At 40.1% G+C, this 15,194-nt stretch overlaps 1 protein-coding gene across 9 annotated transcripts in view; it reads left to right on the forward strand.

The window, feature by feature from the left end:
- ARAP2 (ArfGAP with RhoGAP domain, ankyrin repeat and PH domain 2) overlaps positions 1 to 15,194 on the forward strand; it is a 195,673-nt gene that overhangs the window by 41,838 nt on the left and 138,641 nt on the right. For all 9 annotated transcript variants that reach the window (XR_006290154.1, XR_006290155.1, XM_043544542.1 and 6 more), the window contains exons 7-8: positions 1,297 to 1,366; positions 13,674 to 13,794. Coding sequence is in view for 7 of the 9 variants with exons in the window: in XM_043544542.1 (XP_043400477.1) it covers positions 1,297 to 1,366; positions 13,674 to 13,794 (191 nt within the window). In the remaining 2 variants the exon portion in view is untranslated. The remainder of the gene's footprint in view (positions 1 to 1,296; positions 1,367 to 13,673; positions 13,795 to 15,194) is intronic.

The following is a 15,194-nucleotide window of genomic DNA, read 5'->3' on the forward strand; positions in this document are numbered from 1 at the left end:
TAACCAATCATTTTCCTGAAATTTAACTAACCAATCCTAACATATTGTAACATGATTATGTAATCAATTATATCCCACCACCTTAATTAGTTTACACCCAGCAAAATTAATTATACAGCAGACAGGGACGATCACAGAACCAGACAGAGATTATACAGACAAACAATGGGGAAATGGGGACTACATAGATAGAACAAACACAGAAATGAGGATTTCACATCCCGGCTATTGATAAGTGAGTTCTTGCCAGACAGGATGCTATCAAACTAAGTTTCCTTTTACATCTTCTAGGTGCTTCCCTTTCTCTGGAGGTGATAGGCACTATCAGGACAGGATTGTATTCCTAACAGCCCAATAGCACCTTATTTTAATGTGACTAGTTTGGAATGTGAGGAGGCGACTGGTCGCTTCCCAGCTTATGGCTGCCTCTGTTGCTTAGCCAAAAGCCTTAATCTAAGAACAGGGCCTCAGACTGTCACAGTAAGAGAAGGACTTTACACCGGCAGACAGTGATTTTGATTCTTTCTTTTATATCTCTAACTAGCCAAGTGATAAGAATACCCCTAAATTCTTAAAGTACAGGCCTTTACAGACAGGCCTGAATATCTGTATCCTAACAGAAGTGATGGAGGCAAAATTTCTTTGGCAGAGTCCATGTTGCAGAGGAAGGATTATAGTCTCTTGGCTAGCTGAAGATGGTGGTAAACACTCTGGGGATATTTTATCAGCACCTCTGGGCTGTGATAGAGTGTGGCTTATGCTCTTGAGTGGTGGTTTCTAAGCTTCCTATCCCACTAGTGGGATGTACTGACATGGAAGTACAAGTAGACTTAGTCTGCAGAGTAGGGAGATGGGATGTGAGAGAAAAGATCTTGCTTCTTCCAGATCCCCTGTGTGTTTAAACTTCATTGCCTACTAAGTTGTAAAAGTAAATTACTAAAAGTGCTTCAGTTTTTATTAGTTAATATTATCAATATAACCAAAAAAGGTGGTCGTGATGGGGAAGATTATGTTGATAAAAATATGAAATATATCATAAATAAATTGGCCACACCGCACCTAAATAATAGCGATCATTCTTTTTTCTTGTATCTGAAACCAATATTTTATAATATTGAAAACATAATGTGGCTGAACTGAAAAATGAAACTGTTCTAATTTTGTAAATGTTTAGGCCTAAATACTGTTAGGCATGTTCCACTTTTCCTATTGTTCTCGATTTGAAAAGTTCCCAGTAGCAATGTGGTACTAACTTGTTTATATAATCATTTAAAATACTTAATTTTTAATTTACAGAAAACGTATGTTTCAGAAGCGCTGGGTTAAGTTTGATGGAGACAGTATTTCTTATTACAATAATGATAAGGTAAGCACCTCTTTGTGTGTGTGTGTATGTGTGTGTTTTTAAATAAGTATGTTTTGGTGTCCTTCAGTTTAACTGGAAAGGTAAAGTGTAGATGAGCTATGCTGTAACATAAAAGAATTAGTATTTGTTTATAACTTGTTTCTAAATAGTATTTTCACTTGCAAAATATTAGGATGTGACACTATATTAAATGTTGAAGATACTGTTGGGATCTTCAGCTAATATTCCTTTTTTTCTTATCTCCTTCCTGACCTTTCCAGAGAGGTATCCTCAGAACTTCTGCTTTTTTTGTAGGAGACATATGTACTACAGAAAATCTTCAAAACTGAACAAGATCATGTAAACTACGCTGTGGGATCACGCAAACCATGCTATTTAGCCGATGACAGTGACTTTTGTTCTCACTTGTCATGGCAAGCTGAGCATGATGGAATTACTGATAAGCTTGAAAAAAGGATTGAATTTGGCACACATTCTTTTCATTAGTCAGTGTGGTTTCTGTTCCTGATTTTAACTTTCTTCTGGGAATCACCATATTGGACAAGACTGACTAGCTTTTATCTGAATTGGCTTGTATATAAAGCCAATGGTATTCTACACTGTATAGTGCTATGGAATTGGGGAGTGGAAAGAATTTCTTCCTGACCCCCACTGGCTATTGGCTTATACTTCCAAACCTGAGAATTGATGGCTGCTAAACTTTTGCCACAGTTAGTGTAAATGAAGCAGCTCTTGTTACTCTCTCTACTGTCGTGTGTGTGTGTGTGTGTGTGTGTGTGTGTGTGTGAGATCTTGTGTTGAAAAATCTTATTAAACTATTTATCTTGGCAACTGTGAATTCCTTAGGTAACTTATCTTTTGATATATGTTGTACAAAATAAGTTTTTACCCATTTTAAATTAGTTGCATCAGCTTTTCATCAAAAGGCTTCTTGTTCCTTGTTGAAAATTGGTTATATAGGAGTTTTATGTAACGTTTCTCTCTACTATTCTTCCAGATCACTGCTAAATATATTGAACACTATCAGTTCCAGGACTCATCCCCTGGATACCTAGATATTTTGTTGCTGAAAATTGGCCATTTATTCCTGCTCTTTGCTTCCTATCTCTCAAGCAGTATTCACCCACAACAGGACTCTACCTCTTGCCCTATGGTTCACAAGATCCTGAGCTTCTTTTAAGCAGAAGAAAATGAACCGAACTAAACTCCAGATCAAGACACGTGTGTGTGTGTATGTGTGTTGGGGTTGAGAGTGTGTGGATATGAGTTTATTTGAAACATCGAGAGCATTTCCTGGCAAAGAAACAATAGAAGTGCCTGGCTAAAACAAAACACCAGTGACCAAGTCCATCTCTCTTTGCAAAGGCTATGACTTTTCTGAAAACTATGGTGGAGACAAATAATCAAAACTCCTGAAGGGGCTTTTTATTATGATTATTTAGATCCTTAAGAACAAATGAGAAACTTCTAGCACAGAATGGTCTGATACACTACCAGGGCATAAGGACTACACTGAAGGGGATAAGGAGATTAGACAAAAGCTGAATGATTTCTTTTCATGAATCTTCACCATGCAAATTATTTGGGAGCAAGGGAGAAGGGCTACTCAAGATTACTTTGTTACATTCAATGTAAAAGTAAGGCATGATCAGGGGGATGGAGCAATAGAATAATTTCAAGATTCAAATGGCAGTGAATCACTAGTCCTAGACGGCATTCACTCAAGGGTAGTAGCTGACGAACAAAGTAAAGCCACTAACGATATAGAGAATTCAGCATTTGACTGAAGCATTGTCGCCTTTGTAACTAATGTGTTGAAGAGAAAAGGTGCTAAAACTGACTTTATTATAGATTATTGAGCCATACATCTGAACTAGGTAAAATAATTAAAAAGATCACTGAAGATAAATGCTTGGGATGAGAGCCTCCCTGCCACCTCAGCCCCTACTGCATTTGGTGCAGGAATGGGAGAAGCCAGTCACAAGGATGCCTTCTGAGGACCCCTCTCAAACCCCAGCATAGGTGGGAATGAGTTTTGAGGAACAAAGCAATAAGAACCCTATAAAAGCCTGACTTAACATGTTCTTAGCCCCCTCTTCTTCTCACCGTTGGATTAGGAGAGCGTGTTTTTGGTGGATAAATATGTGACTTGGCCACGTGACATAGTAATACTTATGTGGATAATTGCAGAGCCTGCAGATCTCTCCGAACTGCACTAAATATCTCGACAACAAGGAGTCCAGTGGCACCTTAAAGACTAACAGATTTATTTGGGCATGAGCTTTCGTGGGTAGAAAACCCCACTTCTTCAGACGCATGGAGTGAAAATTACAGATGCAGGCATAAATATACTGACACATGAAGAGAAGGGAGTTTCCTTACAAGTGGAGAACCACTGTTAACAAGGCCAATTTGGTCAGGGTGGATGTGGTCCACTCCCAATAATTGATGAGGCGGTGTCAATACCGAGAGGGAAAATTGCTTTTGTAGTGAGCCAGCCACTCCAAGTCCCTGTTCAAGCGCAAATTAATGTGTTAAATTTGCAAATGAATTGTAGCTCTGCAGTTTCTCTTTGAAGTCCGTTCTTAAGAACATAAGAATGACCATACTGGATCACACCAAAGATCCATCCAGCCCAGTATCCTGTCTACTGACAGTGCCCATTGCCAGGTGCCCCAGAGGGAGTGAACTTAACAGGTAATCATCAAGTAATCTCTCCTGCCATCCATCTCCACCCTCTGACAAACAGAGGCTAGGGACACCATTCCTTACCCATCCTGGCTAACAGCCATTAATGGACTTAACCTCCATCAATTTATCCAGTTCTCTTTTAAACCCTGTTATAGTCCTAGCCTTTACAACCTCCTCAGGCAAGGAGTTCCCCACAGGTTGACTGTGCGCTGAGTGAAGAAGAACTTCCTTTTATTTGTTTTAAACCTGCTACCCATTAATTTCATTTGGTGGCCCCTCATTCTTATATTAGGGGAACAAGTAAATAACTTTTCCTTATTCACTTTCTCCACACCACTCATGATTTTATATACCTCTATCATATCCCCCCTTAGTCTCCTTTTTTCCAGGCTGAAAAGTCCTAGCCTCTTTAATCTCTCCTCATATGGGATCTGTTCCAAACCCCTAATCATTTTAGTTGCCCTTTTCTGAACCTTTTGTAATGCCAGTATATCTTTTTTGAGATGAGGGGTCCACATCTGTACACAGTATTCAAGATGTGGGCAATACCATGGATTTATATAAGGGCAATAAGATATTCTCTGTCTTATTCTCTCTCCCTTTTTTAATGATTCCTAATATCCCGTTTGTTTGTTTGACTGCTGCTGCACACTGCGTGGACGTCTTCAGAGAACTATTGACGGTGACTCAAGATCTTTCTCCTGATTAGTTGTAGCTAAATTAGCCCCCATCATATTTTGTGTATAGTTGGGGTTATTTTTTCCAATGTGTATTACTTTATCCACATTAAATTTCATTTGCCATTTTGTTGCCCAATCGCTTAGTTTTGTGAGAGTTTTTGAAGTTCTTCACAGTCTGCTTTGGTCTTAACTATCTTGAGCAGTTTAGTATCATCTGCAAACTTTGCCATCTCACTGTTTACTCCTTTCTCCAGATTGTTTATGAATAAGTTGAATAGGATAGGTCCTAGGACTGATCGTTGGGGAACACCACTAGTTACCCCTCTCCATTCTGAAAATTTACCATTTATTCCTACCCTTTGTTCCCTGTCTTTTAAACAGTTCTCAATCCATGAAAGGATCTTCCCTCTTACACCATGACAACTTAATTTATGTAAGAGCCTTTGGTGAGGGACCTTGTCAAAGGCTTTCTGTAAATCTAAGTACGCTATGTCCACTGCATTCCCCCTTGTCCACATGTTTGTTGACCCCCTCAAAGAACTCCAATAGATTAGTAAGACATGATCTCCCTTTACAGAAGATTTTAAAGTTTTTTTGTTGAAGGATGGCTACTTTTAAATCTGTTATTGAATGTCCAGGGAGATTGAAGTCTTCTCCTGCTGGTTTTTGTATATTCCCATTTGTGATGTCTGATTTGTGTCCATTTATTCTTTTACATAGAGACTGTCCAGTTTGGCCAATGTACATGGCAGATCGGTATTGCTGGCACATGATGTTATATATCACATTAGTACGTGTGCCAGTATATTTATGCCTGCATCTGTAATTTTCACTCCATGCATCTGAAGAAGTGGAGTTTTTTACCCATGAAAGCTTATGCCCAAATAAATCTGTTAGTCTTTAAGGTGCCACCGGACCCCTCGTTGTTTTTATGGATACAGACTAACACGACTACCACTCTGATAAATATGTTGAGACATTTGATAATTCGGGGAAAGCGATTTAGATTTAGGATTTAATAGACAAATCCCTAAATTCTCATGTTGGGGCCACAGAGTTCTAAGTTGGGGCATGTGGCTGGCCTTCCATTCTACTCTATATAGGTTCTTACCCCGCACTAACCACTGAAGTATCTGAGTGCCTTCCAGTAGTGTGTTGAGTATTATATATAAGATCTGCCGTGTGTTCCATCCTCTCATCAGGGAGAGAATTATGTTTGTAGGTATCCACTCATTATACTCCACACTTGAGCATAGCCATTATATGAACAACATACCCCCATATCTCAATGTCTGTACTTGGAGATTGCAGATTATGTATTCCTTATGCCACCCATTCCTAAACCGAATTTCGCACCCCTTGATAATCTGTACCTTATTCCCTGATAACCAGAAACTTCTATGCTTAAACTCTGTACCGTTTTCTTTTTACTTCAACATCACCTTAATAAAATTATTATTTCTGGTAGGGTTTTGTTTTGAGATTTAACTGCAGGCTGAGGATAACAGTGATAAAATGCAGTGTTTTATTGCCTGTAAATCCACAAGTCACTTTTAATAATTATTCCTTTATTTTAAAAATGATCTGAAGAGTCTGTGTATATTTAGAGTCTTATCTTCATGATGGTGTTAACTAGAGTGTGGATAACTCAAACTAACACCTCCCAAGTTAACATAGCTTGGCTGAGAACAATCACACTTCAAAACAACACTCAAGAAACGCAGAGTGAATTTTGTTAGCTGCACAGAGTAGCTGCATTTCTCGTTCCAGAGGACTTGAGGTTTAATCCATACCCCTGACAAGACAGCTCGCTCAAGTTTAAAGCACCACTTAACTTGAGGTAGAGATTTTTGACAGGTGTTGGGTTTGGGGAAACACACGAGTTATACCTGGAGCCAACACTGCAGTGAAGACAAGTGTTCAGTGTGCTCCTCTGTGCAACATCTTCAGAAATCAGGTTCTACTCTGACAGAGAATGTTTTCTTTATTTTAAATGTCTAGTTTCGTACTGTTTTTCACAAATACTAACACACATTAATAATAAGTGAATCCATATTGTGAGGTGCCGACTAACCAGTTTTATGTAGCTACTGCTAGTCCTTGGCAGCTTGGTATTCACAGAGGTATACTAACACTGGGTAGATGCTGAGAAGTTTAAAAATATTTCTGTATTTTAGCTTGGAAAACTACATATTTTAGTTGCCTTGTCTGCTTCACTTTAATTCAGAACTTGCAGAAAGTGAAGGAGTAAGAAGGAGAAGTTTGCCAAATGGCAAATAAGTTAAAAGAAAAATAACGGTGGGGGGAGTGAGGGAGTTGTATGTGTGACACTCCCCCCACACTTATACTCAGTCCTTCTGAGCAGCAGGGTCTTACTGAGTTTTCGGAACCACTTTTCTCTGACCTTGTTCTGCAGTATTAAACCAGTAGAGTGGCTCTCTTTTAATAAAAGGAGTACTTGTGGCACCTTAGAGACTAACCAATTTATTTGAGCATAAGCTTTCGTGAGCTACAGCTCAGAAGTGAATACAGACTAACACGGCTGCTACTCTGAAACCTGTCTCTTTTAATAAGTACACATTTTTCTTTCTCTCATACCCGAATATAATATATGAAGAAAAATGTCCAATTTCCTGCAAACAGTCATTGACCTTGATACTGTTCTTCACTGAGCCACTGATGCTACTCATTTCTTATACGTACATAGGCTTGAGCAAGCTAGTGTGGTGAGAGCAACATCCTGTGTGGTTACATCTTTAACTGAGTGTGGTTAAGCGGAGAGAGTTTTATAAAAGGAAAATGTAATCTGAGGCTGCTTTTCAACTACCAAATCTGCATGTTTTTTTGTCTCAGTGTGCTGTCTGTTTTTTTTACATAAGGAACTCCAATTCTACAAAACCTCCTGCTGATAATAGTTCATCTTAACTAATTAGCCTCTCACAGTTTGTATGGTAACTTCCAACTTATCTGTGTGTGTGTGTGTGTGTGTGTATGTGTATCTATCTATCTATCTCTCTTACTGTATGCTCCATTCTAGGTATCCGATGAACTGAGCTGTAGCCCACGAAAGCTTATGCTCTAATAAATTTGTTAGTCTCTAAGGTGCCGCAAGTACTCCTGTTCTTTTTGCAGATACAGACTAACACGGCTGCTACTCTGAAACCTAAATTATAGTAAAGCAAAAATGTTGGTATGGTAAGGTTATCATTTCAAGTGTGTGAGGAGCTGGGACATAGTAATTAGAGCTGTATTGAAAACGGTAAATCCGTTTCGTGTATGATTTCAGAATCTGATTTCATTTAGGGAATGAAAATAAAAAAGGTAGAAATTATATGCGAGACAGAATGCTTATTATTATTATTTATTATTTATTTTATTATTATTGAAAAGTCAAAATGGTTTGTTCTGATAATTTTGAAACAAAATTCTGACTACTGGGCTGAAGGAGAGCTGGCAGAACTGGCTCCTGGGGGGTCTGGGCTGCCGAAGAGCCAGGAGCCTGGAAGGCAGGGCCCCCAGCAATTCTCCAGGTTGGCTTTTTAGGAACTGGCCAGGCAAGCTGTCAGGCAACCAATGAAGGTTCTGTCAGAGCTGTGTGTGGGTTCTGTCAGACCTAAATCACAATCAGACCACCTCCACAAAAAGGCTAGATTTTGATGAATCTGCCCTCTCATTCCGTCTGAGAACTTCTGACCGGTTGTGATATTACTATGGGTACTTCTGGTGGGGAAGGAAATAGCTAAATCTTTCTTGTCTGATTGCTTATTTAGAAAGGTTTGTGAGTGGCTCGGAAATCATCCTGGTCAGAAAGGAATTTTTTTTTTTAATACTCAACGTTTATTTCCTGTGCATGAGAAGTAGCTATTGACAAATGATTGATAAACTATTCCAGTTCCATTGTATTTACAATATATACAGAATGAAGCTGGGTGTTAAGTAGTGTTGGTTTTGCACCATGCTAAAGCTTTACTTTTCACTTTCCTATCGGCTGCTACATGCGCAGAATTTGTCATTGTTCCAGCAAACTTTGTGTTTACCCACCCTCCAACACAGTTTGCATTCCCCTATCTAGAAGCCAGATGAGCAAGCTCAATTCCCTTAGTCCATTGTGGACTTTCAGTCTCTTTTTGTAGGGGCTTCTCATGCTGTACAAAAGGGTCTCTTCCTCTCAGATGTAAAAGTTCAAGTAATTGCTGTTACATTAACTTCCTTAGAGATTTAAAAACACCCCATTAGTTTTTGTTAAATGTGTCAATCTTCTAGTGAAAGAGTGAAGGTGAGCTTTCAGCTGAGGCAGTCTGTAATAACTTTAATGTTGGGATATTCTTCCTGTATTGGGTGAGCGTTAAAGTTAGTCATTTGCTCTTTCTGCTCCCTAAAATTCAGGTGAATAGATAAAACCGAAGCATAACAAGTCTAAATTCAATGTCATGACTATGAGTGTGTGCGTGTTTACCTTTCAACTGTGGTAGTCTACTTCAACTCATGAGTGGAAATAGCATAAGGTTGAGGGTGGGGGTGGAGGTGGTAAGTGCAGCTCAAGTAAGCTGTGTGATATAATCTTGTATCACATCTAAGTCACAGGAGTCATAAATGTGAGGGGTGTTCTAGGTAACTTGTGGCAGAGAGAAAAGAAGCATCTGTGCGATGTTAGTTTGCTATTGGTTGTGCTGCTCCTGCTCACATTTGTCCATCTTCACCTGCAAACACCTAATAGCTATATCTTCCAAATGTGTTGAGGTGAAAAAGGGGCTGGTTATGCCCACGAGGCATAAAGGCCTGGGGAAATACAACGGTGTGAGACCTATGTAAGTGTGCATAAAAAGAATAGTTTAGTGCATAGGGCACTGGACTGGGATTCTAAAGTTATGGGGTCAATTGCTGGCTCAGTCAAAGACTTCCTGTGAAACCTTGGGCAAGCCGCTTCTTTATCTACTCTGTGTTCAATTCCCCATATTTAAAAGTGGAGATTATATTTCCCAAACTCACAGGGGTTTGTGATGATAAAATCCAATACAGATTGTCAGGTACTCTGAAATTATGGTAGTGAGGTCCATATAAATATCTGGAGTGATAGATTTCAGCAGGATTTGTATATTATCCAGCATATGTACATTTCTGCTATGCAACTCAATAGATTAACAGTGTTTTGATTTATAAAATTTTACAGTAAGACACTTGCATGGCACTCCAGGGCCTTTGACATAAAATACAAAAAAACAATAAACTGAAAGTAGTAGCTAACCCCACCAGCAGCCCCAACACAACTAGGCCCACACAAGACTCTCTGCTCCCAATGCTGTCCTTTGCGATCCCTTCCTGTGCCCTCCTCCCTAAGGGCATTGTAAACCTGGATCTGTGCATCTGGACTCGGGGTGTTCAGTCCCATGCTTTAGTGTCCACTCTGCATTGGGTTTACAATTGCTGGGCCTGGATGTTTCAGCCATGCAAACGCTGCACTAGCCAAACCTTTTGATTTGGTTCTGAGGCTTGAGCTATGCCCTTGCTGTAAAGTGATAGGGCTGGGACCCAAGTCTTAGCAGGCCTTGGACTCAGACCCACCTCCCAGCAGGGGCCTAGGCCCTTAGTCCTGAGTACTTGATGAGCTGAATCAGACTGCGGATGGTAGGGGGGGTTGGGCTCAAACCTGAATCTGGGTTTACATTGCAGTGTAGATATACCCTAAAAGTCTGAGTAAATAGACACTCCTTGTCGTATGCTCCCTCTGTCAAAAGACCTGGACTCTTTTAGATAAAGGAGGGGAAACATTCCAAAGTAGAAGGCTGCTGATGGAGAACATTCTACCACTTCCCTCCTTTGTTTTTCTTTTTTTTTTTGAGGGGGCTGTAGTATGAGAGCCATTGTTGATTGCAATTCTGGCAGCATGGAACATGGGGGCAGAGAGTCTCCCATGTAGGACGGCTTATAACACGCATCTAAAGTTACCAACAAAATAACTAACGTAAACATAAAGGATGAGATGAACATTTTTATTTTATTTTATGGCTAGTTGGAGGGGATGGTTTTAACCGTGAGCTGCGGTGGTGAGAGGAAGTGTAACATTTTAGTAATTTCTAGTTGCAGAACTCTTTCCATCATCAGCCTGTCTTTTCTTGTATTTAGACCAATTGCAAGAACTTTCAGTCCCCAAGTCAATAGGAATAGACGTGCCATCTCTAATCTGCCAGTAAAAACCACAGTTTTACAGCCGCTGTGTAGCTAGTCATAGCTACAGCACCAGTTCTGGTAACTAGGGTTACCAAAGTCTTTCCATTTATAAATTCCTGTTCCAAGTTCCTCAGAAGTTCCTAAATGTGACCTTCATTAAAATTTTCCAGGTCTGTTCTCTGCCCTGAAGGGGTGTACATTTTCAATTTTGGCAAAATGCATTTGTGTTTCTTGGTCCCTATGTCCAAAATGTGTTACCTGTCGGGGAGGGGAGAGAAACAGAGTACAAAGAAAAGAGGTGTATTGTTTTGTTATTTTAGCAAATACTATGAAATAAGAATAGTTGTTGGTTGTATTAGCAATCTGATAGAGTAATGCTGCAACAGTACCCAACATAGCCAGTAGATGCCTGCAAACACCGGAAGATAATTATATCTGAGTGCCTTTAGAAAGGGTATCTGCTATTGGAATTTGTTACCTTATGGTTCTATTTTGTGAAAGGTAAAAATACCTTTAATGCTGCTCCCAATTTTTTCTGACAAATGAATAGCTACTGTGTTAACATCCCTTTTCAAAGAGAATATAGCCTTACTGATACGTTTCTCTGTGTGTAATCCTTTGTTTCATTGTGCTGACACACTAAGATTAAATTACCAAAACAGGCGTTCTTCACATAGTTGTAGAAGTGTTTGCTTGAAATAAAATGCATCATTTTTATTGCATCATTATATTTTCGCTATATTGCAATTGTCCGAACAGCTTTAATTGAATATATATGTATTTAAAAAGGAAAAATGTGAGACATGTAGGATGTCTTTACATAGATCAGTAATACAGTGAATAAATAGAAAATCTATTCAATGGGCGCTCAGCATTTAACCTTAAAAATGATACATTGAGTACAGACATAGAGGATAATTTTATTATAAAAAGATCTAGGTGGAAAATTATTGTAACTAGGATTTTTTTGGGGAAAGTGATTGAACCCTTTCCAGTCAGAAATATGTTGCTTTCTCACTTGCTAAATCCTGGTAGCATATTTGGGTTCTAATCAGAAGGCAGGTTGACCCAAGCATAGTGAGGTTCAAAAAAACCCAAGCTCTGAAGCTAAGCTGGTTTGCAGAAGTCCATTCTAGATCGGGGTGGGCAAACTACGGCCCGTAGGCTGGATGCGGCCCGCGAGCCATTTTAAGCCAGCCTTCAAGCTCCCGCTGGGGAGCAGGGTCTGGGGCTTGCCCCTCTCCAGCTGGGGAGCAGGGTCAGGGGCTGCTCCACGTGGCTTGCGGAAGCAGCCGCATGGCCCCGCTCCGGCACTCCAGCTGGGGAGCAGGGTTGGGGGCTGCTCCACAAGGCTCCCAGAAGCCGCGGCATGCCCCCCTCTGGGTCCTGTTCACGCCAATGGCCCCCTCCAGCACTCCAACAGGGAAGGGACATGCCACTACTTCCGGGAGCTGCTTGAGAGAAGCACTGCCCGAAGCCTGTACCCCTGAGCCTCTCCCCACACCCCAACCCCCTGCCCCAGCTCTGATCCCTCTCCTGCCCTCTGAACCCCACTTATACCCCAACCCAGGCCGAAACCCCCTTTTATACCCCAACCCCCTCATCTCCAGTCTGCATCCCCCTCCCCTGCATTCCACTCTCCCCGTCAGCCCAGAGCCCCCTTCCGCACCCTGAACTCCTCATTTCTGGCCCCACCCCAGAGCCCGCATCCCCAACCAGAGCCCTCACCCTCTCCAACACCCCAACCCCAATTTTGTAAGCATTCATGGCCCACTATACAATTTCTATTCCCAGATGTGTCCCTCGGGCCAGAAAGTTTGCCCATGCCTGTTCTAGATACAACTATCCTATCTGATTTTCCTGCATATGCTCTCTCTCTGTCTCTCTCTCTCACACACACATTGGAACTTGGATACGTGTGATCTGTGGTCCCATTGGTGTAAGGGATGGCTTGAGCTGTTTGATTAGGGGTTTTTTGTTTTGTTTTGTTTTAAAGCCGTGCTAAACTGTGGTAGGCTTTCTCCCTCTCCCACCTCTATTTTGGGCCGTTTTGGAGCCAGAGACCGCCACCCCCACCAAATCAGAAGTATTAGGAATCCCAGACATTTTGCCATGTTAGTGAAAAGAGAACATCTGAGCTTGCAGGGAGGTTTCCTGTTCTTAGTTCTTTTGTTACTGTTCTGCAGTATGGTGCCTCCTATCTCTGTCTCCATTCCAATCCCAGGCTAAAGGTAAAATCTATGCATCTCCTGTTCTCACTGACCAACTATGTGGAAAATACTTTCCTGGTGTTATGACATTTGGGGAAAAAGCTGACGGCTGCTGAAAAAGCTCCCTGACACTGTTCAATGAGTCACGTTTATCTGTGTAGCTGCTGTTTCCTGAAGTTGTAGGGATAGGCAAGACTGGTAAAACTAGGGTAAATTACAGTTGTCTACTGTCAGGCTGCCAGTGGCATTTTGGAATACAGAGTTTCATGTAATTGGAGTTTATAAAATGTGGTTTTACTGTATATTGGATAATGTACCTGCATGGAGTCAGACTCCTTCTGAGAAGGAGGCAGGTGAGGGTAGCGACCTAACGGTGAAATTGGTGTTATGTAGCAAATTCTGAGGGGGCAGAAGTTCTTTGGTAATCAATATGACTTATCAATAATGCAATAGACTGAATTAATATGTGAACTTTACAGGCATAATGGCATACATCTGAGTAGAACTACCTACAATTTTATGAAGTCGTATTAACTATTTCTATTGTTTTTGATATAGGAAATTTACTCTAAGGGAATAATCCTGCTCTCTGCGATAGCTACAGTCAGAATCCATGGGGAAAATAAATTTGAAGTTGTCACAGCTCATAGGACTTTTGTCTTCCGAGTTGAAAAGGAAGGTAAGCAGAGCACATATTTAAATGCCAACTGCTAGCAGATAGTATTGATGGCTATAGGTAAATAACATTCCTAAAATCAGTGTTTTTGTATGCATGTTATCACACTTCCAGCAAGATCACTGGGATCCAGCTATCTTGGGCTCATATGTTGTAGGTTTTTGTGACAGAACTTTATTCCATACCCCATGGATAGGTTACCTCCCAACTACAGTCTTATGATTCCAAAGTTAATCTAAAGCCCAAGTCTTTGAGTCCTCTGAAAAATTCAGGCTAAGACAATCTCTGTCAAATAGTCCTTGGGCTGAACTGCACAATCACTAGAACCAAGTGCCTTTCCCATAGCCCAAACTGCCTGTATTAAGGCCTACTATCTTAAAGCAAATTTGTGCTTTAATCACATCTGCTGGAACATGCAGATTGTTTTATATTGTTTGAGGGACTTAATTTATAGAAATCCCAGTTTGAAGTACTGTATTGGTTAGAAAAAAATAAAGGGTATTTTCCAGCAGGTTGTGTGTGTGTGTGTGGATTTTTTTTTTTGAGATGGCATAAAGCAAAATTTTTCTGGGTATTCTTTAACATTTATTAGAGCTACTTACAATCCCTGTACTCTCAGCCATCTGCTCTGAGTGACTGTTCAGTATAAAAATGACAAAGAGCAAAGTGAAGTTGATGGCTTGGATGTGGAGATCGAAGAAATCTGGCTTGGGTTTTCTGGTAGATTATATTTAATGTCAAATGTGCAGTGTTTCCAATGAGCATTTTTTGATAGTGAATAAGGTTAAATTTAAACTAGAGGCCATAGTAATTTCTTGTAGATTTTTTTTATCATCAACCTGTAGAGTATTATGCAAAATCATTACCAAAAAGTGTGTACAGCTTGAGTTATTTATGAAAAAGCCAATAAAAATGGAATATTAATTAGAATATATTTATTTATTTATTCACAGCAGTGTACACTAGCACCAATATAGTTAAAAGCCTGTCAGCATTTCCATTATCAACTCCAATTTTTATGGGGTTATGGCTTGGCTATAAACATTTGCTGTAGGCTATAATTTTGAGTGCAGTATCCCAGCCTGTGGAAAAAAATCCTTATCAGGTTTGGCTCAAATCATTTCAGGCATTTTTACATTGTTGGCTGGCTTAAAAATAGGTCTGCAATTTTTTTAAAAAGAAGTTTTTTGTTTTTTTTAACTGTTGCTCAAAAATATTTCATTGTAACATGAAACTTTGTAGGGCCATAATCTGCTTTATGTACCAATGCCTTTGGATAATGAGAAAACAGCATCAACTATTAATTTTTATTTACAAGCTTTTTAAAGTGTTCCTCTGTGTGCCCTATGACAAACCTTTTATATGGGTTACAAATTGTATTTTTCTTAAATGTGCAGCTCTCC

Source organism: Chelonia mydas, chromosome 4 (assembly GCF_015237465.2).
Source record: "Chelonia mydas isolate rCheMyd1 chromosome 4, rCheMyd1.pri.v2, whole genome shotgun sequence".
Lineage (NCBI taxonomy): Eukaryota > Metazoa > Chordata > Testudines > Cheloniidae > Chelonia > Chelonia mydas.